The following is a 22,713-nucleotide window of genomic DNA, read 5'->3' as shown; positions in this document are numbered from 1 at the left end:
CTCCTTCGCATGGAGCCTCTTTGGGGAAGTCACAAAAGCTTTGTTGCGGTTGATAGAATCGTCTTTATTAAAAGAAATATCGATAAAAATTTTATAAAACTAAGTGAAATTGTCTGAGAACTTAATTCATGCATCACATTTACAGTACGTTTGATTACTGTTATGCAGGGGGGAAAAGACAAAAAGAGATGATAAACATGTATTTATTTGGATATATTATTTAACTGATCTGATTCATTCATTCATATATGCCTACAATCTACCAGTGGTTTGAACACATAACGTATATCATATAAAATACAATTATATACGTTCATTAAATATTACAAACATTGCAAATGATCGGTTGTGCATTAATTTTACAACATTGGATAGTGGCACTATCCCTTCCACCGGTAAACAAATGTTTGCGCGCCACCCGGCGCACCAAAGCCTCCGTTTGCTGGGCTGACCCTAAAAAAAAACGATTCAACACAAACATAAATAGGTATACATAAATAATGTAATCTTGTGAGCGAGTAAATTGACATTGGTGACAGTGGTGTTTAACACCAGCTACGTCCATGCAAAATATAGCAACGTATCATTAAGTTGCAAAAACGTTTGAAAAGTTGCACAGGTCTTTAGGCTTGATTATTTGCATTAACATGATGAATCTATAAAAAGCAATACGGCACACAATATTTCTGAAAACTAATATAACTTCACTTCATTTGAACGTGTAGGCCTACTGCGCTGCCATTTTCAAGAACCCGCCCAGTGAACGCAGAGGATTGTGGGTAGTTTTGGCTCGTCTAGGATGCAGCGATGCATCCTTGAAAAATCTCGGAATTCTCGAAAACAAAGGACGCAAAAATGGCGCGGCTTTCGAGTGTCCTCAACATTGGAACAGTGCTTGTCGGCGTTCTATGACGTAGCGTCCTTAAAAGGGCGGCCGTTGAGCATGCTTCCTTGACATTGGGAAACAGCCTAGGTCTGCTTCATATGCATGGGTTCCTTGGAAGCCAGATTTTTGGCGGTCCAATCAGCGAACAGAGGGAGTGGCTGAGAACGATGTCGTCGAGGTTGCGCGCCAGTTTCAGTTGTAGTCAGAGGAAGGCCAGGAAGACAATGGAGAAGGATATGAGAGAAGCTAAAAGGTCTGTTGTGGGATCGCTGCCGAATATCGATCAATTAAAGCCGGAGCAAGAACAAGAACAAAACTTCAACAGACACCCGCCTCCAAGTGAGTGAATCGGATCTGATGCCACGCCCACACTTCAAGCGTTTTATTATTTCGCTCGGTCGTTGGAGGAAAACATGGACGCCACCCGGAAAGCTGTTGTCGCGGTAGCATTGACAGAGGACCAGGCGATCCAATATAAGTAGGCTATAGGCCATAGTCAATTCAAGTCAAGTTTATTTATATAGCACATTTAAAACAACAGTAGTTGACCAAAGTGCTGTACACAAATACAATATATTTGTGTACATAGGCAGAGATACGGACGCAGTAAGGTATTGCAGTAATACGAGTGATTGAAATTACCATTTAAACCGCCAAAGTGGTCCAAGCACAATGAAAACAGTTCATACTTCAAGTCACAATGGGCGCAGCCATCTTGAAATCTGTCTCGGAATTTCGCTCGGTCACCACTGAGGCCCCGTCCACACGAAGCCGAAACGGGCGAAACCGTTACGGTTTCGATCTATCCGGTTTCGAAGTATCTCCGTAAAGACGAAGCCAAGCGAAACCGGATAGATCTGTAGAAACGCTGTAGTAAACATTCCAGGCCCATAAGGGGCGCTGCTTCTGGTACACAAATCCAGAAGAAGAAGAGGCGAGCATGCGCATAAAGGCTGCCCCCCGAACCACTAACAACACAAACAAACAGCTCTTCTACGATGTCGAACTAGATTCTCAATAAATAATGGCTTAGCAACCCAACAAGGGACATGATATGCTGCAGAACGATTACAAGCTTGTAGTCCGCCATCATCTTTTTTGTTGTGATTTCTGAGACTCCGCGGGCTTAAGAGCCATTGGCTAGGAGGTCGAGGGGTGGGGCGATGATGTCATGGTTTGCGGTTTCAGTCGGTTTCAGGCGTCCACACGAAACCAAAACGAAACCGGATAGATTTGAAACCACCTCCGAGGGTGGTTTCAGAAGTTTGCGGTTTCGGTCAGCGGATTCGCCGGCTTCGTGTGGACGGAAGGCCGAACCGTACAAGACCTTTGCGGTTTCGCCATGAAATCGGCTTCGTGTGGACGGGGCCTGAGTTCAACCGAGATGGCGAGATCGCCGTCCGAGGAAAAGGGGCGTGTTTGTGCGTGTCGCTAGGCAACGTCCTCGGACCTCCGAGACGGATGGATATTAAAACGCACCATAAGAGCCTCGTTAGCCTACTATAGCCTCAGTGGCGTAGCCAGCGGACATTCCTAGTATTGATTTTATTTTATTATTACACATTGGTAATGGTGTATCACGTGCGTCTGAGCCTAACGTGGGCCATTATGTTCTTAGGCCCCGTCCACACGAAGCCGATTTCATGGCGAAACCGCAAAGGTCTTGTACGGTTCGGCCTTCCGTCCACACGAAGCCGGCGAATCCGCTGACCGAAACCGCAAACTTCTGAAACCACCCTCGGAGGTGGTTTCAAATCTATCCGGTTTCGTTTTGGTTTCGTGTGGACGCCTGAAACCGACTGAAACCGCAAACCATGACGTCATCGCCCCACCCCTCGACCTCCTAGCCAATGGCTCTTAAGCCCGCGGAGTCTCAGAAATCACAACAAAAAAGATGATGGCGGACTACAAGCTTGTAATCGTTCTGCAGCATATCATGTCCCTTGTTGGGTTGCTAAGCCATTATTTATTGAGAATCTAGTTCGCCATCGTAGAAGAGCTGTTTGTTTGTGTTGTTAGTGGTTCGGGGGGCAGCCTTTATGCGCATGCTCGCCTCTTCTTCTTCTGGATTTGTGTACCAGAAGCAGCGCCCCTTATGGGCCTGGAATGTTTACTACAGCGTTTCTACAGATCTATCCGGTTTCGCTTGGCTTCGTCTTTACGGAGATACTTCGAAACCGGATAGATCGAAACCGTAACGGTTTCGCCCGTTTCGGCTTCGTGTGGACGGGGCCTTAGTTTGAGAGAGACAGTCCAGGAAATGTTTGAGCAGGCAGGGCACTTAAAATGTGTGAGAGAAAGTGGGGGGGATTTGTGCAGACTGACATAGGCTACTCATAAAACGTAGCATAAAATAATGTAAAAAAAAAAAGGAGCAGGCAAAAGGCTGGGATATGGTGGGGATTGGTCACGTTGACGGGAATATTTAGTGACATGTGGGAGGGTGGAGGGGGTTAAAAAAAAGTCTCAATCACTCTTCGACGTGCATGAAAACCAGCCGCGTAGTTATGAGGGAGGCCGTCCTCACACCGATCTTCCTCGTCGTCATCGTCCTCAATGTCCTCCGGTTCAACCAAAGCTACCGCAGCCTTAGCTGCAATTTTGTGCAACATAGCTGTCACACATATCACAGCGCATGACCGGCGAAAACTGGAGCCCTCCGCTGGACTTGTGAAGGCATCTAAAGCGCAACTTCCACCTCCCGATCGTGCGCTCAGGATTAGGACTGATATATATGTCGGCCTAGGCTTAATCAATTGTGTTTTAATATCTTTAGCATTCATATTATTGCAATCTATTCTTTTCGTAGGCTACTCTGCGGTTGGCCTTGATGGGGAGATATTTTAACCCTTTTTAACCCCATTTTCCTCCGACATTCCTGCGTCTCCCCCTGCGTCATAGCCCGTTACAGCACCATGTCAGTGGACAGGTACAATCCTACGATCGTCGTGAGTGCAGCGAATGCGCGTTCACGTTAAGAGGAGTTTCGGGAAACGCTCCAAAGAAATTATCGATGGTTCGAAAGATCCACCTTTCGAACCATCTTACGAGCGAAGATCCATCGATATCGGGAAACGGGGCCCAGGCTAAGTATGGATATGATTAAAGACAAAAGTTGAAAAAAATGTATTTGTGAATCTTGATTGCTAAGAACAAGTGAAACCTTCTCGTGGATTACGGAACACGTTCTGTTGGTTACCATATTCAAGGCTTCACATTCAAATGTTGCAGCTCAGTGAAACACATTTAACAAATATCCACAACTCACAAAAGCCATGAGATCCATAAATGTTTAAAGTGAGTTTACCATGTTTTCAAAGTATATTTCAATGTTATGAATCCATAACATTGAACTATACACGGAAATGTGATTACATTTCCATACACAACATTAAATAGACGGCAGAGATTGGCTTCCATGTTTCCAGGGTATAGCACCTTTCAATTGAACTGACACGCACAAATAGTTGCACCTTTTATTATAAAAAATATTTACAAAGATGCTACAACGATTTTTTTTTCTTAATGTAAAAAATGCATACATTTTACAACTGTAATAAGTCTTTGAAGTCCAAGTCCGTCCCCAAGGCTTCGCTCTGAGCAGTGTGACGTCAGAGTCCAATCCGCCGTCGCCTCGCCTGAGTTAATGTCTACGTCATGATAACAATTTGGAGAAAGCATTTCCATATCTTCAGGAGAAAGGCAACTGTTTGCATAAAAGGTCTTTGAATCGGATACAATCATTTTGAAAAGTGTGAATGAGCTGCATAGTGACCCGGTTATTAGAAAGAATAACAAAAGAAAATGCATGGAATAAATAGATGCTGCATTTTAAATAGAGGGCATCGTTCAGGTAAATATAAAATGTTCTGTAAAAACGGGATGTGTTGATGAATTGAGACATCAGTTATAACCTGTCTGTACCTAAAAAAAATAATCAAATAAATACAGAAACATGAAATAAATTAGATGGGTCAACTTGAATAGTTCTGTTTTGTTTAAACAAGAGGAAGAAATATGGCTTTTAATGTATCTTGTGGAGTTTCTCCCGGTAGAGCTGGCACCTGGCGGCCTCGGAGTCCTACAGTAAACCAGACGGTGATGGAGGAGGATCAGAGCCCCTCTAGTGGTGAGGAGATGAACGACAGTTGTATAACGAACACTAAGGAAGACGTTGTGGTCGAGTCTCGCTACCTTAAAATCTTAAAAAACGTAAGAGGGAAAAAATTACATCAAATTATACTTAAAATCCCACTGCTGCATATGCAAAAAAATATAATTCTATATACACATACCTACATATACATATATTTCATTCATAATTGCTCAAATCTTTAGGAAAATATGCATTGCTTCATAGATTTGGATCAAGGGTTTGTTCTGGCCTCTGTAGTGTTCATGGAATAATAAATAATGTGGAAAGAACTAATGCATCCTGGGATATGTAGTTATCTTTGTCGTCTCACCGATACTGTTGGGGTTTAAATTTTATCAACGCAGGAAACTTTGAAGAGCAGGGTGAAGTTTCAGAGTAGAGAAGATAACTTATAACAAAAAAAAATACAACAACCCCAAAACAATACTTATGATGGTCCAACCGACACCTGGTGAAGTAGCCGCCAAATACCTGTTAGCATTCAGCTAAATACCTGTTAGCATCCAGCAACTTCTTATTTCCTACCTTGTTCACAAAACCCCAACAATCACCACTTGTGATGGCACATACTGACATGTGCCGTCCAACAGTGTGCTAGCACAATGTTAGCTGTGTGCTAACAGTGTGCTAGCACAGTGTTTTTGCCGTGTGCTGGCGGACGGTTAGCATCATGCCAACATCCTGACAGAAGACTTAGAGGCCCGCTAACAGTGCGCTAGCAGACTGTTAGCGGCCCGCTAGCAGACGGTTAGCATCGTGCCAACATCCTGACAGAAGACTTAGAGGCCCGCTAACAGTGCGCTAGCAGACTGTTAGCGGCCCGCTAGCAGACGGTTAGCATCGTGCCAACATCCTGACAGAAGACTTAGAGGCCCGCTAACAGTGCGCTAGCAGGCTGTTAGCGGCCCGCTAGCAGACGGTTAGCATCGTGTTCCCGCTCCGCCGGCGGTCCGAGCGGGGCCGTAAGTCTCTAGGAGCCGACGATGATCTCCATGATGTGGTCCAGTTCGTTGAGGTCCGCCCTGCAGGAGGAGCTAGAGCTGAGGGGGGCGGGGCCGTGGGAGGACAGGCTCTCCAGCAGGTCGTAGGGGCCCATCTTGGGGGCCGCCTGCATGCCGGTCAGCACCGTGTCCAGGTCGTAGTACGACGCGTCCACGTCCGAGAACAGCTCCTCCAGGGCGGGGTCGGGCCCGGGGGGCGGGTGTTTGATCTCAAACGTCCCAAAAACCTGCTCCCCCTCCTCCCCCTCCGAGGCGCACTCCTCGCTGTCCTCTTCCTCCTCCTCCTCCTCCTCCTCCTCCTCGCAGTCCCCGTCCTCCTCCTCCTCCTCCTCCTCCTCCTGCCAGCAGGGGCTGACGCCGAAGGGCCCCGCCAGGTAGGTGGCGCCCTCGCCCGCCGGCCCCTCCATCACCACCTCCTCCGTGCGGTAGGCCTCGCCCACCAGCGCGTAGGGCTTGGGCCCCCCCGCCGCCGCCGCCGGGTCCGTCTGCCGGCAGAGCAGCTCGCTGGCCACCAGCCGGTCGGCGGGGCACTGCGCCGCGGCCAGCGCCTGCGTCATCAGCTGCCAGCTGCCGTCCTGCGTCATCTCCTCCTGGATCTGCCGCACCGTGTTGGCGATGAGCACCGAGCGGCACAGGTTGGGCTCCACCAGCATGTGGCACAGCTGCAGCTTGATGAGCGACATGTCCAGCAGCGACTGCCTCTGGAGGCTGTAGGTGGAGGCCAGCGGCCGGGGGGGCGGGGCCAGCGGCCGGGGGGGCGGGGCCGGCGGCGCGGCCGGCTCGGGCGCCGGGTCGTCCGCGGAGTCAGAGAACTTTCTCTTGGTGCCCTTCGGGAACATGTCGGCGCTGGGGGGGGGGGGGGGGGGGGGGGGGTGACAAGCGCACAGTTAGCACCCCGGAGAGAGACGCACACACACACACACACACACACATACACACACACACACACATCCTAGCTAGTCAAAAGGACTGCGGGCAGTACAATGTGTCAATGTCTGATGTGGGGACACTGATGTCATAGTGGTGGATGTGAGGTCATCGTTGTGGACGTGTGGTCATAGCGGTGCACGTGATGTCATAGTGGTGGAAGTGAGGTCATCGTTGTGCACGTGATGTCATAGCGGTGGAAGTGAGGTCATCGTGGTGGACGTGATGTCATAGTGGTGCACGTGATGTCATAGTGGTGGATATGAGGTCACAGTGTGTGTGCGCTAACAGTCGGGTGGCGGGCTACGAGTCGTTGAGCTACGGTCTAATGAGGTCCTGTTTGTGTGGGCTGAGGTGAATGCTTTGTGGTAGTCGGTTTGTTGTCTTAAAGTTTGCTCTACCTTTCCTGTTGAGAGGCACAGGCATTAGCATAGCAGCGCGGTCCCCTCTGCAGCGCTGTACTTTAGTACGAGCGACAAGCAGCTTTTGTTCAGCACCATTTCTGCCCATTTTAGGTTCCTGCTGGGCGGAACAACCACACTTTTAACAGACCACTGAACCACGACGGCTACCGGCTACACAGTACCGCCGCAGTGTTAGCACGCGCTAGGAGAAACAGCATGGTTACCAGCTACACAGTACCGCCGCAGTGTTAGCACGCGCTAGGAGAAACAGCATGGTTACCAGCTAAGCAGTACTGCTGCAATGTTAGCCGGACGCTAGGGGAAACAGCATGGTTACCGGCTAAACAGTACCGCTGCAACGTTAGCACGCGCTGGGATAAATAGCAAGGTTACCACCAGATAAGGTACTGCTGCACAGTTAGCACAAACAACAAACAGACTGAGAACCAAATTAGCCTCAAGGCTCCCATCCCACGGTTACGTACAGACGCTCATCATTCCGATACAGTCATCTCTCGTCGGGGGTTAAGAATCCAAAGGGTTTGTATTTCACCACCAGGTGGAATGTGGTTCAGTCTTTAGGAGACAATTTCATCATCTGCCCGAGTGACGTCACAAGTGGTGAAACACTGCCACCTGGTGGTAAAACAGGGTTTCTCTAATAAGTGAATAGCGAAAACATTGAACACTGATCATTTAAATAGGTAGAACTGCAAGAAAAGCCACTAGATATGAATAGTATAAGAAAAATAAAAAACGTTTTAGCTAGCTTTGGAAGGGAAGAGCATAATAGAGGGACCTCTCTCTGTGCCGGTTCAGACAGAGTTACCAGAGGTTAGAGTTGGTTACCAGGGGTTAGGGTCGGTTACCAGGGGTTAGGGTCGGTTACCAGGCAGATCACAGGCTGAAAGCGGACTAAGAGGAGCTGGTGGCGGCCAGGGGTCTGCGATACTCTACTTGGGTTCTATCGCCTTCATATTGACAAGTAGAATTACAGCTTATGGTTCATCCTGAGACTGGAACACAGAGTTATTCATACAAAGAGATGGAAACAGAAAAGAGTTGGAAATAGGACAAGGGGCCAATTTCTGTTTACTCAATACCTGCAATTAAAGATGACTTCAAATGGTTCGGCTGCAAGAACCCATGCGTCGTCCCTCCACTAGAGGGCGCTAATGAGCAGGCGGCGTCTGGTACTAACAGCGTTTACTTCTAAACATGTCAAAAGAGATTTGGTCTGTCACACAGTTCTCAATTAATAACGTCTGATCTAAAATAGGGCATCCCTAAACACAACACACACAGCCAACATTGGTCTGGCTGAAGACCCTTACTTTCAGACATGTCCTGACGGTGGAAAGAGTAAGAAAATGTTTAGAAGTGATCCGGGGATCTGAGAAACAGAATGGGAGAGAATTAAGAGTTCTTGTGGTCGTGTGGTGCTGGCTGTGAATGGATGAAAATCAGAAACAACACACAGCATTCAACATCAGTAATATATAATCAAATTATTATTAATAATAGCACCCGGTTAACTCTCATGGCAAAGACACAGTGTGGTGGTAAGAGTTAAACAGCAACATAAGCTTCCTTTCATGGCTCCCGGGGGCCCCTCCCCCACCCCGCCGGAGAAGGCAGCACTTTCACGGCATGTCTTATTAGTTATTACCAACAAAATAACATTACGAATTCAACAACACAACGGCGAACAACCCCTCCGTCCACCCCGCTCCTCACCCCTGGGAGCAGGACGGCGCTCCGGGCCCCGGAGACGAGCCGCCGGGGGACGAGGCGCCAGACGCGGGCGCTTTGTCTGCACCAGACACCGAGGCCATTTTGAGCTAGCAGGCTAGCTATGCTAAGCTAACTCTGATCATGTTCTCTAAATACCACTAGAGCGATACAGATGTGACTCTATATGAAGGTTAAGACAGCGGTGAAACCACCCTGCAACGAGAAGCTACGCCTCGGCGTGTAGGTTCTACATGTTGCCCGCAGGAAGGCTCCCTCTCCCCGCGTCCTCCTCCGGCCCAGACCGCGTCCTCCGACCGGACGCTCCGCCCGCCGCCTCCGCTCCTTAAACCCCCTCCCGGTTCCCCGTCCGGATCAGAAAACCACGACGGTCGGCAATTAAAGGTCCATAGTCACCTGTGTTTGTGATTTTATATTCCCGTCTCGGTCATAGGATCGTGTGGAGCGGAGATTGGGTTCAGATGAGCTCATACATGCCACGGCTTCAAACCCTCCTCCTCCTCTCCTCTCCTCCTCCTCCTCCTGCTGCTCCTGCTACTCTCTCCCCCCTCTGCGGCCGGCAGGGGGAGACTGGGGGAGGGGAGCCTCTCTACTGAAGGGGCCACACGACCCCAGTCAGTGCCGAGCTCTATTTCCACTGTTTGTACTAAACATATATATATTAATGCATATTAAATTGTTATTATTGTGTTATTACCATTTTTTATTTTAGTGTTTATATATATAGATATATACACTGTATACACACTATGTATACACTGTATGTATACACTGTATATATGTCCGTTGAAGAGATCACGCTGTTGGACACAGTCATCATAGGAGTGGACACAGTCATCAGACGTCAGAGCTGCGTCCTCATCCTCAGAATCAAAAACCATCGTGGTCCAGTAGGGGTTGAGTTGAGGCCAGTTTCAGACAGAACCTCGGGATAAAACAATTTTGGTGTAATAAGATCCCTAATAAGATAACGTGGGTTGAATAGGATCCTTGATAAGATACTCTGATTTAATAAGAGCCTTAATAAGATGCTGTGGCCCCTTATGATCCATCCTGTACGGAGTGAGGTCAGGGTCATCCTATCGGCTCCTCTCGGAGAGGAGTATGGTGAAGGAGCTTTAACTATGTTGCTTTAACTTAGTCTGTGGGCTTTTATTCGTTTGATTGGCGTGAAGTAGTAGTTACACAACGCGGAACTATTGTTTGAAGAACAGGGGGCGGGGGGTGCATTCTACGTGACACCGCTTTTTGGAAGTATGGCAAGTATGGGCTCACCGAAAAGATTATTTTATTATTATAATATTATTATTATTATTAATATTATTATAATTATTATCATTATTATTATTATGTTCTACATGCTGCTCACCTTTGTGTGTGTGTGTGTGTGTGTGTGTGTGTGTGTGTGTGTGTGTGTGTGTGTGTGTGTGTGTGTGTGTGTGTGTGTGTGTGTGTGTGTGTGTGTGTGTGTGTGTGCGTGCACGTGTGTGTGTGTGTGTGTGTGCGTGTGTGTGTGTGTGCGTGCACGTGTGTGTGTGTGTGTGTGTGTGTGTGTGTGTGTGTGTGTGTGTGTGTGTGTGTGTGTGTGTGTGTGTGTGTGTGTGTGTGTGTGTGTGTGTGTGTGCGCGCGACAGGGGTGCGTGTGTGTTCCAGTCGTTTCTATCACCGGATATCCGGCGAGTGCCGGTGAGCAGCCTCTCATACGGTCCGGGCCCTCAGCTCAGAGGGTTCTAGAAACGTGCAGTGGTCCCGCAGCACCGGCTCTCTGATCAGGAGCTTCACACAGAAAAACACCGAACAAGAAGAAACCGCTCCGCTCCCCGCTCTGCGCTCCCGCTGAGCTCAGTGAAGATCCGCTCATTAGAAGAGCAACGTCTGGATAAAGGTCGTAGCGCTCGTCAAGCTCGGAGATGGCCAAGTGGGGAGAAGGAGACCCGCGCTGGATCGTGGAGGAGAGAGCAGACGCGACTAATGTCAACAACTGGCACTGGTAAGAGATAATGTGTGCGGATCCAATGTGGGTTAGAGATCACATGTGTGGATCTAATGTTGTAGATATACAGTTGTTTGGATCATACTGATCTAGAGATGGAGATCTACATATGTGACGGAAGGAGAGACATGAGCTGCTAATGCTAGCTCCTTAGCTTCCTCACTCAAACACTATGTGATATCGTTCGTATGTTTCATACATTGTTATCAGGTATTCCAATAGGTATCCACAGATACTTATTGTTATTATATATATGTTATTATATATATTATATATTGATTCTCGTAACGGAGGTTTAGGGTCTCTACATTATCATATTTAATGAATAAGTGATGAACTATTGTTACTCTTAATTTCTATGTCCAACTAATTTGGTCAATGAATATAAGTGAAGTTTACTACATAGGTAGTGGCTTTACTCTGAGGAAGATTAATGGATCTCATAATGCTATGTAATGATCTTCGTCCAAATCCACACTTCAATGACTGTCAGTGATAGTGACCTATTTAAAACCGTGGCTGAGGGAGAATTTTTGTTAAATACATTAATAATGAACAATGCAGATTCTGTTCATAATACATTAGACTTTTTTTCTAACTAAATAATCAAATAAATGTGTCAATAAATTACTAATGATACTCATACTCGAGTCTCCCACCAACACTTCAGATACTAACCCCTGGTGTCATTGTCACCCTGTGTGTGTGTGTGTGTGTGTGTGTGTGTGTGTGTGTGTGTGTGTGTGTGTGTGTGTGTGTGTGTGTGTGTGTGTGTGTGTGTGTGTGTCACACACAGTTTAAGTACTATGTAAAAAGTTGTTTGTTAATAAAGCCTGTTATTTGAAAAAGTTTCATTGTGCACCAAAATTATATGTGCTCCTATATAGACCTGACTCACACAAGTCACCTTTCAACCATTAAGTCTCCCCAATGCAACCAACAAGGCTCCCTGTTACACCCCAAGACTCGCCATTACAATCAAGTCAACATTCCACCCATGAGTCACTATAACAACCAATATGTCTCACCATCACAGCCAATATGTCTCACCATCACAGCCAATGCGTCTCACCATCACAGCCAATGCGTCTCACCATCACAGCCAATGCGTCTCACCATCACAGCCAATGCGTCTCACCATCACAGCCAATGCGTCTCACCATCACAGCCAATGCGTCTCACCATCACAGCCAATGCGTCTCACCATCACAGCCAATGCGTCTCACCATCACAGCCAATGCGTCTCACCATCACAGCCAATGCGTCTCACCATCACAGCCAATGCGTCTCACCATCACAGCCAATGTGTCTCACTATGCACTCCACCCATGCATCCAAAGTGAGCGTCGAGCCGTGCTCTGTCGTTCCAGGACTGAACGGGATGCCACCAACTGGTCGTCTGACAAGTTGAAGTCCCTCCTGCTGGGACTGACTGTGGAGAACGAGGAGGGGGCTTGCGAGGTGACAGAGGTGGGCAAGGTGGAGGGGGAGGCCTCCATCAACAACCGAAAGGGAAAGCTCATCTTCTTCTATGAATGGACCCTGAAGGCCACCTGGACAGGTACCTGACACGAACCGTCACATGTGCAGTTCTTACAGCTGGACACACACAGTACAGACCGGTGTGTAGCTGGACACACACAGTACAGACCGGTGTGTAGCTGGACACACACAGTACAGACCGGTGTGTAGCTGGACACACAAACACACACACTGGAGACTGGTGTGTAGCTGGACACACACAGTACAGACCGGTGTGTAGCTGGACACACACAGTACAGACCGGTGTGTGTAGCTGGACACACAAACACACACACTGGAGACTGGTGTGAAGCTGGACACACGGTAGAGACCGGGGTGTGTAGCTGGACACACACGTCTAAGTCGTAGTAAGGTTGGATGTTGTGGTTCTGGCTTTCAGGGACCTCCAAATCGGGCATTGTTTACAAAGGAAGCATCGACGTTCCGAACCTCTCGGATGAGAACGACATGGACGACCTGGACGTAAGTCACTCCAAACCCTTCCCCTCCTACCTTTATACTATGTTACCACCATTCACTTTGAATTAAATGGCATTAAAAACATTGCACTTAAGTGTAGCAAACCCAACTAATAATAGCAACATACAACACATTTCCAAGTGGTTTTCTATCTCTTCGGTAATACGGTACAGTAGAGTCTAGATTGTAATCTGGTTGGGTTCTTCTTCGTCTCCAGATTAACGTGACCATGAACAAAGACGAGCCGGAGACGCCCCTGCTGGCGCTGATGCGGTCCACGGGCGCGGACAGGCTGCGGGTGGTCCTGGGGAGCTACCTGGGCCTGCTCCAGACGGGTGAGATGCCCCCTGCTGCTCATCACACACACACACTCGCTGGCTCTCTTTAGTTCTGTTGCTCCGTATGTCGGCTCTGAAAACGAGTTTAAATCCAGTCAGCACCTGCCGGTAATGTGACGGTTGTTCTGCTCATCACACTGGGTCGGTCGCTCAGGCAGGGAATAGTTAGGCAGACAAAGGCGGACATAAATATTATATAATATTGCCTAACATTCACCTATTCATGCACACATTCACACATCGAGCGGAGTCAACCATGCAAGGTGACAGCCAGATCGTCAGGAGCAGTCGGGGTGAGGCGTCTTTCTCAGGGACACATCGACACTAGGAGGAGCCGGGGATCGAATTAGCGTCCTCGCGGATACAAGCCAACCTTTAGAAAATCGACGGGACCTTCACATGTATACAATGAAAAACGCATAGAGCTGAACAGAAAGATGCTAAACCAAGAGCTGCTGTAACTGCTAGTGTAAACTGGAAGCTGCTGTCTGAGGATGTTGTTGTGTTCAGAGTTCACTCAGGGAATGATCCTGCCCACGGCCAACGGCGTGTCCAAGCCCCAGTCCTCCCAGTCCAAGACCAATCTGGACAAAACACAGGTGAGTTGCACCACCGCACCAGCGGTCCCAAGAAGAACATCTGGAACCCAGATGGGCTGGGTACCTCTGATCTATTCTCTACGGTACAGCTGACCCCGTCAGGATCAAAATCAAGATTCCCAAAACGAATTCTCAGCAACAGAATAAATGGAGAAAAAGATATATGTATGTAGAGGCTAGAGCCGCTGTATGGCAGTGGTTGCTATGGGCTGACTCTGGTCCAGTGGTTGCTATGGGCTGACTCTGGTCCAGTGGTTGCTATGGGCTGACTCTGGTCCAGTGGTTGCTATGGGCTGACTCTGGTCCAGTGGTTGCTATGGGCTGACTCTGGTCCAGTGGTTGCTATGGGCTGACTCTGGTCCAGTGGTTGCTATGGGCTGACTCTGGTCCAGTGGTTGCTATGGGCTGACTCTGATCCAGTGGTTGCTATGAGCCGACTCTGGTGCGGTGGTTGCTATGGGCCGACTGGTCCAGTGGTTGCTATGGGCCGACTGGTCCAGTGGTTGCTATGGGCTGACTCTGGTCCAGTGGTTGCTATGGGCTGACTCTGATCCAGTGGTTGCTATGAGCCGACTCTGGTGCGGTGGTTGCTATGGGCCGACTGGTCCAGTGGTTGCTATGGGCCGACTGGTCCAGTGGTTGCTATGGGCCGACTGGTCCAGTGGTTGCTATGGGCCGACTCTGGTCCAGTGGTTTCCAGTCCACCCCATAACGACTCCCATCTTCTCCCCGCGCAGATCTCATCGGGCACTACGGCCCCCCCCCCCAACACGGGGGTGAAGATCCCAACCTGCAAGTTCAGCATGAGGGAGACCTTCCTCACCTCCCCGGCGGAGCTCTACAGGGTCTTCCTCAACCAGGAGGTGAGACCCCAAGAACCACAGTCCTCTCCCTGGGGGGTAGAACCTGCCTCTCCCTGGGGGGTAGAACCCATCTCTCCCTGGGGGGGGGGGGGGGGTTAGAACCAGAGGCTGGATGTCTCTAGGGAACCACAATCTCATCATTCTTGCCAAGCCCTTTTCATAGGTTCCTCTTCCCGTTGCCATGAGAGGTTCTGAAGTTGTGTTTCAGACGGTCCATGTTCTGAGGGGTTCTGTGTGTGTTTCAGACGGTCCATGTTCTGGGGGGTTCTGTGTGTGTTTCAGACGGTCCATGTTCTGGGGGGTTGTGTGTGTGTTTCAGACGGTCCATGTTCTGGGGGGTTGTGTGTGTGTTTCAGACGGTCCATGTTCTGGGGGGTTGTGTGTGTGTTTCAGACGGTCCATGTTCTGAGGATTGTGTGTGTGTGTTTCCAGATGGTCCAGGCCTTCACCCACGCTCAGGCCACCGTGGAGCCGGAGAAGGGAGGCCGCTTCCGCCTGCTGGACGGGAACGTTCTGGGAGAGTTCACTGAGCTGGTGAGACCCCCACTGAGACCCCCACTGAGACCCCCACTGGGACCCCCACTGAGCACGGGCAGAACATGAGGATCAGCTGGACCAGGGGAACTGGACTAGGTTACATAACCTGGTTACTGCACTAGGTTACACTTTACTAGGTTACATCACCTGGTTATACTGTACTATGTTACACTGTACTAACACTGTACTGTCTGTAGTTTTATATGAGGTGAGGTAAAGATGTAATGTGGAGGTGATGTAATGTGATATAGGAGCTGATGATTTGAGGTAATGATTTGACATGAGTTAATGATGTGATGTAATGATTTGATATAGATGTGATATAGTAGGTAATGATTTAAGATGGGAGGTTATGATTTTAGATGAGAGGTAATGATGTGATATAGGAGGTGATGTAATGATGTGATATAGAGGGTAATGATTTGAGATGGCAGGTAATGATGTGATTTAGGAGGTAATGATGTGATATAGGAGGCAATGATTTGAGATGTGAGGTAATGATGTGATATAGGAGGTGAGGATTTAAGATGGGGGTAATGATGTGATATGGGAGGTGATGTAATGAAAGGTTATGATTTGAGATGGTGGGTAATGATGTGATATAGGAGGTAATGGTTTGAGATGGGGGGGGTAATGATGTGATATAGGAGGTAATGGTTTGAGATGGGGGGGGTAATGATGTGATATAGGAGGTAATGGTTTGAGATGGGGGGGTAATGATGTGATATAGGAGGTAATGGTTTGAGATGAGGGTAATGATGTGATATAGGAGGTAATGGTTTGAGATGGGGGGGTAATGATGTGATATAGGAGGTAATGGTTTGAGATGGGGGGTAATGATGTGATATAGGAGGTAATGGTTTGAGATGGGGGGTAATGATGTGATATAGGAGGTAATGGTTTGAGATGGGGGGGTAATGATGTGATATAGGAGGTAATGGTTTGAGATGAGGGTAATGATGTGATATAGGAGGTAATGGTTTGAGATGGGGGGGTAATGATGTGATATAGGAGGTAATGGTTTGAAATGGGGGGGTAATGATGTGATATAGGAGGTAATGGTTTGAGATGAGGGTAATGATGTGATATAGGAGGTAATGGTTTGAAATGGGGGGTAATGATGTGATCTTCTGTCCACCAGGTCCCTGACGAGAGGCTCGTCATGAGGTGGCGGTACAACACGTGGCCCTGCGGTATGACGTCATCACGCTATTATCTTCATTAGACTGAGGGGCCCACAGCCTACGTAATCCGCGTTCGAAACATTACGTCATCGTTCGACGCGATGGCAGGTTTCAAAAAACATTTGTGCTCATTTTGCCAAAGATGAAATAACATAGCACAGATAACACTTGGTTTTTACTTTATATTTGTATTGTATTGAATTTAGCTAGTAAACTGAGTGTTCAAAGTGTATCATAGTCTAGCTAGTTTGTGTTAATACACTCAGTTTACTGGCTAAATGCGATTAAACAATTAAATACAAATATAAAGTTAGCAACGCTAATAAATGTCATTTGTAAAATAAGTGTTATCTGTTTAATGTTATTTCGTCTTGTGACGCTCAATGAATGAGCGCGAATGTTCATGAACCTTCCTACGTCGTCGTTCGACACAATCTTCCGTTGCCAGGCAGGTTTGGAATGTTTCGAAAGCAGATTACGTAGGCGGTACAATTTTCGCCCCCGGTACAATTTTGTTGTGACAGGGCCCACTGCATGGAGTGATGTCATTAGATGAGTTCCCCACTCTGCGTACGGCGTGTTTGTTTGAGCCACGTCGGGCCCTGAAGACACAAGGCAGATGTCTGCATGCGCCTACCTCTCATGTCACGGGACCGTAGGGTTAACTAACCCTAACTCTCCCCGGGTTAGTTAAACCCGACTCTCCCCGGGTTAGGGTTAGTTAAACCTAACTCTCCCCGGGTTAGGGTTAGTTAAACCTAACTCTCCCCGGGTTAGGTTTAACTAACCTAACTCTCCCCGGGTTAGGTTTAACTAACCTAACTCGGGGAGAGTTAGGTTTAACTAACCCTAACCCGGGGAGAGTTAGGTTTAACTAACCCTAACCCGGGGAGAGTTAGGTTTAACTAACCCTAACCCGGGGAGAGTTAGGTTTAACTAACCCTAACCTGGGGACAGTTAGGTTTAACTAACCCTAACCCGGGGACAGTTAGGTTTAACTAACCCTTACCCGGGCAGAGTTTGGCGTTTCCATGATTCTGCCAACCTCCAACCTCTGCATGGAGGTCCATAGACTTGGCTATTCGCATTTGTGCCGACGCAGAGGTTAAGTTTGGTTAACTCCTTAATGATCTTTCTCTGTATTAACTATCCAACCCCTACCTGTCTCTGTACTGTTCAACCCCTACCTGCTCCTTAACGACCGGTTTTCCATCCTTCTGTTTAGAGCACTATGCGACCATCTCCCTCACCCTGAGTGACCGGGCGAGCGAGACTGAGCTGAAGGCGGAGTTTCGCGGGGTCCCAACCAACGAGGAGGAGCGGACGCGTCAGGGCTGGCAGAGATACTACTTTGAAGCCATCAAACAGACTTTTGGCTTCGGTGCGCGGCTCTACTGAGAATACCACCCCTTACTGTAGCGCTTACAGTGTACCTGAGTATTCTGCAGTGTATGTTAGATCCGATGACACGTTTTTATTTTCCTCATTTTTTCTGGAATATTCCTGTTGTATTTCACAACATTCCCCATGAGCTCCGGGACGGTTGGTATTTATAAAAGTTTTAAAGCAGCCAGAAGGGGGCAGTGTTATGCACTGACCGGGGATAATGAAATTAAACGTATTAATGCGATGTGATGTACCTCTGGAAGTCCACCCAACACCTGAAGAGGGGAGATTGGTCCAAATTAAGAAAACGTTTTAAAAAGTGATTCCTTTGAAAATAAATGTTAATTTTGACTGTAGTGCAGCTGTGGTGTGTGTGTGCTGTGGGGGTGGCAGGTCTACAGGATCTGATCTTCTCGGTCAGGACCGCCAGGGTTCATTCCAACGCCTGACTGTACATATTATTAACCCATAAGGCAGACCTGCTCCATTTGGCTTTAGAGTAGAGGTGAGGTTGGGCGACTAAATTAATAAATGTATTCCTCTTGTCCGTCGCACTTGTGATAATGTGTCCGCGGCATCCAAGCATTTCTACCCGCTTTTACCTCCAAACCCTAACCTCTAACCTCTTAACCTAGGGCTAACCATTACCTCTGACCCTAGGGAAAACCATTACCTCTGACCCTAGGGCTAACCATTACCTCTGACCCTAGGGAAAACCCTCTAACCCCAACCTTTGGCCCCAGGGCTAACCCTAAACCCTAGGGAAAACCCTAACCTCTCACCCACATGTAGGAATGCAATATTCACACTTCAAACACTGCATGCCTTTGCTGCGACTTAAACGTCTGATCTAAAGTTCCTAGGGGTGGGAACGGAAGATAGGAGGACCCGTGGAAAAGCATTTACCAACAATGCATCTGAATAGTTCAACATCTGATCATATATCTTGGTCTTTTGTGTAACACAATGTATTAAAGTTATAACACACATCTTACATGCATAAGAATACCATGGTCTTCATTCCATCAGCCTATAACTAAACTAAGGTTTTATTCCAAATTAAACAAAAAATAACTGCTCTACAAAAATATTTGCCTGACAAATTATTAATCTAGTAGCTTTAATAACTAAAGTAATATAAATATCTAAAGCTCATCAATCAAAGCTTCATGACGACCTTGGGGGAGGAAACTTGTATTATTATGGGATGTTGTTGAGTCACAAGCAGATGTACAACGGAGAATCAGAGTCCTATAAGAAGAGAAAAACACAATGTCAGACGTCCATGCTTCAGGTTTAATTATGGTGAAATGTGGACCAGTAATACCCACAGAGAGGTAGCAGAGAACCAGCTGCCTACTGCCGTGTTTACTAAATGGGCTATGACATCGGAACTGTTTAAATGTTTTTTGACAGTGGATCTGTTAAAACTTAAGTGAAGGGAAACAGGAGGGTGTGTAAACAGGAACAGTTTTAACTAAATTTGGTTTAACAGAATAGGAGTATGCGTACTACACTGGAACAGTTAACTACTTGTGTTTTTGAGAAACAGGAGTGTACGTACACTGGAACTGTCCGCTTGGCTCCTTGGCTTTGTTTTGGAGGTCCGTTCTGCTACCTTCAATGGTTCTTTGACAGACATAGTCTTCGGTTTAGTCCTGTAAGTAAATATACACATTGGTGTTATTTCATCGTGTTCCCGTGCAGCCTGCTGGGATTAGACACAATCCCATCTAGCATCTATAAAGTATTGAAGACCCGTCCACTCCTCTGAGTGCCCAAGATAGCATGCCAGGTCCTCAATTTACCTGAACTGATAAGAGGACCAACTCTGAGATGACATGTACAGGTAAAACAAGAAAAACCATGTTTACCTGAACAGGTAAGACAAAACCAACTCTCAGTTTACCTGTACCGGTAAGACAAGTCCATCCCTGTTGACCTATACAGGTAGGACAAGGATGTATATCTATTTACCTGTGCAGGTAAGACAAGACCATCTCTCAGTTTACCTGTACAGGTAAGATAACGTCTCTTTATGGAGGCGGTCCTCACCTGTACAAGGACCACATGCTGAGAGTCCTGGCGTCTCTGTGGGCCGTGAGGGTGGTGGCCGTCTCCGTCAGCTCGTTCAGGAAGTGGAAGCGTTTCTCAGACTCGATGCACTGTTTCCTTCACAACGATACAGAGAGTACATAGCAAACCTGCCTGCTGTCTATGTAATACGATGTCTCCAAAGTCACACGTTTTTTTAATACAAGTTCCGAAAAGACCCATCGCAAGTCTGAATGCTTCTAATAATACAATTAAATAGTCTAGATTACATCAGTCTGTACCTAAATTAAGGGTTTACTTCAAACTAGAATATCTCTCTGCAAAAATATTTGATGAACTATTCTCAAAATATTAGCCTGAATAGCGATCTGTACTCCATGTGGAGCTGGATCTAAGGGCAGGGAAAGCAGCTATCTACAGAATGAACCTACATGTGAGCAAGCAGGACTATGGAGCTGAGCTGGGCCTGGGCGATGAGGCAGGTCTCGACCAGAAGACCCCGGACCAGCAGCTCCAAGGCGCGGGCTGACCTCACCGTTAGGGTCATGGTAGCGTGTTAGCATCTGGACCATCCACCTATCAACACAAACCACCTCCACACAGAATGCTGTGAGGGTTCAGGTTTCCTCAAATAAATGACTCATCTTGGATAGACCGTTGACGACACTATCTCATAATTGAAGAAGGCTCAGGTGGCTTCACAATCATGGGGAAGACTGCTGACCTGAAAGTTTTGCAGAAGCCATTGCTAAAGAAGCGGGCTGTTCACAGAGAGCTGTATCCAAGCATATTCGTAGAAAGTTGAGTGGAAGGAGAAAGTGTGGTAGAAAGAAGTGCACAAGCAACATTGATAGCCACTGCCCTGAGAGGATTGTCAAGCAAAGGCTTTTAAAAATGTGAGTGAGCTTCACAAGGAGTGGACTGAGGCAGTGCATCAAGAGCCACCAGACACACGTATCCAGGACATGGGCTACTACAACTGTCACATACCTTGTGTAAAGCCACTCCTGAATCAGAGACAACGTTGGAGGATTCCTAAAAATAAGTTGCTCAGTGGTCCAAAGTCTTCTTTTCAGATGAAAGTAAACTTTGCATTTCATTTGAAAATCAAGGTGCCAGAGTCTGAAAGAAGAATGAAGGGGCACACAATCCAAGATACTAGAAGTCCAGTGTGAAGTTTTCACATTCAGTGATGATTTGGGGTGCCATTTCATCTTCTGCCGTGGTCCACTGTGTTTTTTCAAGTCCAAAGTCACCCAAGCCGTCAACCAGGATGTTTTAGAGCAATTCATGCTTCCTTCTGCTTACAAGATTTATGGCGATGCTGATTTCATTCTCCACCAGGAGCCTGCCCACACTGCCAAAAGTACCAGTACCTGGTTTAATGACCATAGGATTACTGTGCTTGATTGGCAGACTTGCCGGACCTGAACCTCATAGAAAATTGAAAGGGAAATGTCAAGAGAAGATGAAAGACACGGGACCCAACAATGCAGACGAGCCGAGGGCCGCTATCAAGCAACCTGGGCTTCCATAACACCTCAGCAGGGCCAAGAGCTGATCCCCTCCAAGCCTCATTAATGCAGTAATTCATGCAAAAGGAGCCCCAACCAAGTACTGAGTGCATATACAAGAACATACATTTCAGAAGGCCAAATCTTTTTTTTAACTGGTCTTATGTAATATTCACATTTTCCAAAATACTGAATTTGGTGTTTTCATGAGCTGTAAGCCATAATCAATAAATCATGATTAACACAAATAGGTAAGTATCGCCTACCCCAACGCGTAGTGGGCCTCATATACAGAGTCATAAGGATACAGATCAGCACAGGCACCACGGCGGCGATACGACCCACCTCCGCATCTTTCTGCATCATCTTCTTAATCCGACCCTGCGGACGACAACCACGTGATCAAAACAATGCGGTCGATGTCCATATTATAGTAATAGTAGTAGTGGTAGGAGGAGGAGTAGAAGCAGTAGAAGTAGTAGAAGTAGTAGCAGGAGGAGGAGGAGGAGCAGGAGGAGTATACGTAGTAGCAGTAGAAGGAGTAGTAGGAGTAGGAGTACTTTAAAGGCCTTCTCTGCACAATAGTTATCCGCTGATGTCCGAAGAAGGATTACTTACAGGTGAAAAACGAACGTTGGGTTTTCTCTTTCTTGCCGGCATTTTGAACGCAAAGGGGTCCTTTTAGCGGTTACATTTTTAGCGGTTACATTTTTAACATTTTCACTTCGACCCGAGGCGTGCTCCATCTGTTTACCTTTAAGGGAAATAAGTGACAGGAATTCAGTAGCAAAGACACACCTGGGCTACGCCCACCGAGCTACGCACCTCCCGTGGGCCGCGCCCACCGAGCCACGCCGCTCCCGTAGGTCGTCTATAGCTTATATAGCCCCTTTTCTATATGCCCCTTTTATAGCCCCCTCATAACCCCCTCTTCTACAGCCCCCTTCTAACCACCTGTTCTATAGCCCCCCTTCTAAGCCCCTCTTCTAAGCCCCTCGCTGCATCAGTGAGAGCAACGTTGTTTGGTTGGTGTGTGATGTCATAAATGACAGGACACACTGGAACAGGTATTGATTACCTTACAGCCTCTACTTAATTTTTATCAGCTATTGATTAC

General features: G+C 47.4%; 3 protein-coding genes across 19 annotated transcripts; 1 reads left to right on the top strand and 2 right to left on the bottom strand.

Moving 5' to 3' along the window:
* Window positions 1-4,348: 4,348 nt before the first annotated feature.
* Window positions 4,349-9,764, bottom strand: cdca4 (cell division cycle associated 4). Of its 16 annotated transcripts, none has more exons than XM_060051636.1 (5): window positions 9,112-9,764; window positions 8,709-8,767; window positions 8,478-8,586; window positions 7,372-8,390; window positions 4,349-6,889 (listed from the first exon to the last, which is right to left on the bottom strand). In XM_060051636.1, the coding sequence occupies exon 5, from the start codon at window positions 6,880-6,882 to the stop codon at window positions 6,013-6,015; it is 870 nt and encodes a 289-aa protein (XP_059907619.1). In that variant the 5' UTR covers window positions 6,883-6,889; window positions 7,372-8,390; window positions 8,478-8,586; window positions 8,709-8,767; window positions 9,112-9,764; the 3' UTR covers window positions 4,349-6,012. The 16 variants fall into 16 exon arrangements, with proteins under 16 accessions (XP_059907619.1, XP_059907623.1, XP_059907622.1 ...); XM_060051640.1 differs by having other exon boundaries at window positions 7,372-7,492; XM_060051639.1 differs by having other exon boundaries at window positions 7,372-7,489.
* A 1,039-nt stretch (window positions 9,765-10,803) lies between these two features.
* ahsa1b (AHA1, activator of heat shock protein ATPase homolog 1b) lies at window positions 10,804-18,383 on the top strand. Of its 2 annotated transcripts, none has more exons than XM_060051599.1 (9): window positions 10,804-11,116; window positions 12,490-12,680; window positions 13,041-13,123; window positions 13,338-13,455; window positions 13,969-14,057; window positions 14,795-14,920; window positions 15,353-15,454; window positions 16,599-16,650; window positions 17,867-18,383. In XM_060051599.1, the coding sequence occupies exons 1-9, from the start codon at window positions 11,037-11,039 to the stop codon at window positions 18,037-18,039; spliced, it is 1,014 nt and encodes a 337-aa protein (XP_059907582.1). In that variant the 5' UTR covers window positions 10,804-11,036; the 3' UTR covers window positions 18,040-18,383. The 2 variants fall into 2 exon arrangements, with proteins under 2 accessions (XP_059907582.1, XP_059907583.1); XM_060051600.1 differs by having other exon boundaries at window positions 12,490-12,684; window positions 13,045-13,123.
* A 669-nt stretch (window positions 18,384-19,052) lies between these two features.
* Window positions 19,053-22,454, bottom strand: LOC132457411 (dr1-associated corepressor). The gene is made up of 6 exons (XM_060051714.1): window positions 22,215-22,454; window positions 21,905-21,977; window positions 20,514-20,607; window positions 20,083-20,199; window positions 19,592-19,685; window positions 19,053-19,278 (listed from the first exon to the last, which is right to left on the bottom strand). Exons 1-6 carry the CDS (start codon window positions 22,254-22,256, stop codon window positions 19,246-19,248), a joined length of 453 nt encoding a protein of 150 aa, XP_059907697.1. The 5' UTR covers window positions 22,257-22,454; the 3' UTR covers window positions 19,053-19,245.
* Between the last annotated feature and the right edge of the window lie 259 nt (window positions 22,455-22,713).

Source organism: Gadus macrocephalus, chromosome 5, assembly GCF_031168955.1.
Source record: "Gadus macrocephalus chromosome 5, ASM3116895v1".
Classification (NCBI taxonomy): Eukaryota; Metazoa; Chordata; class Actinopteri; order Gadiformes; family Gadidae; genus Gadus; species Gadus macrocephalus.
Note: the sequence above shows the minus strand (reverse complement) of the source record. Positions and strands in the feature narration are given on the sequence as shown.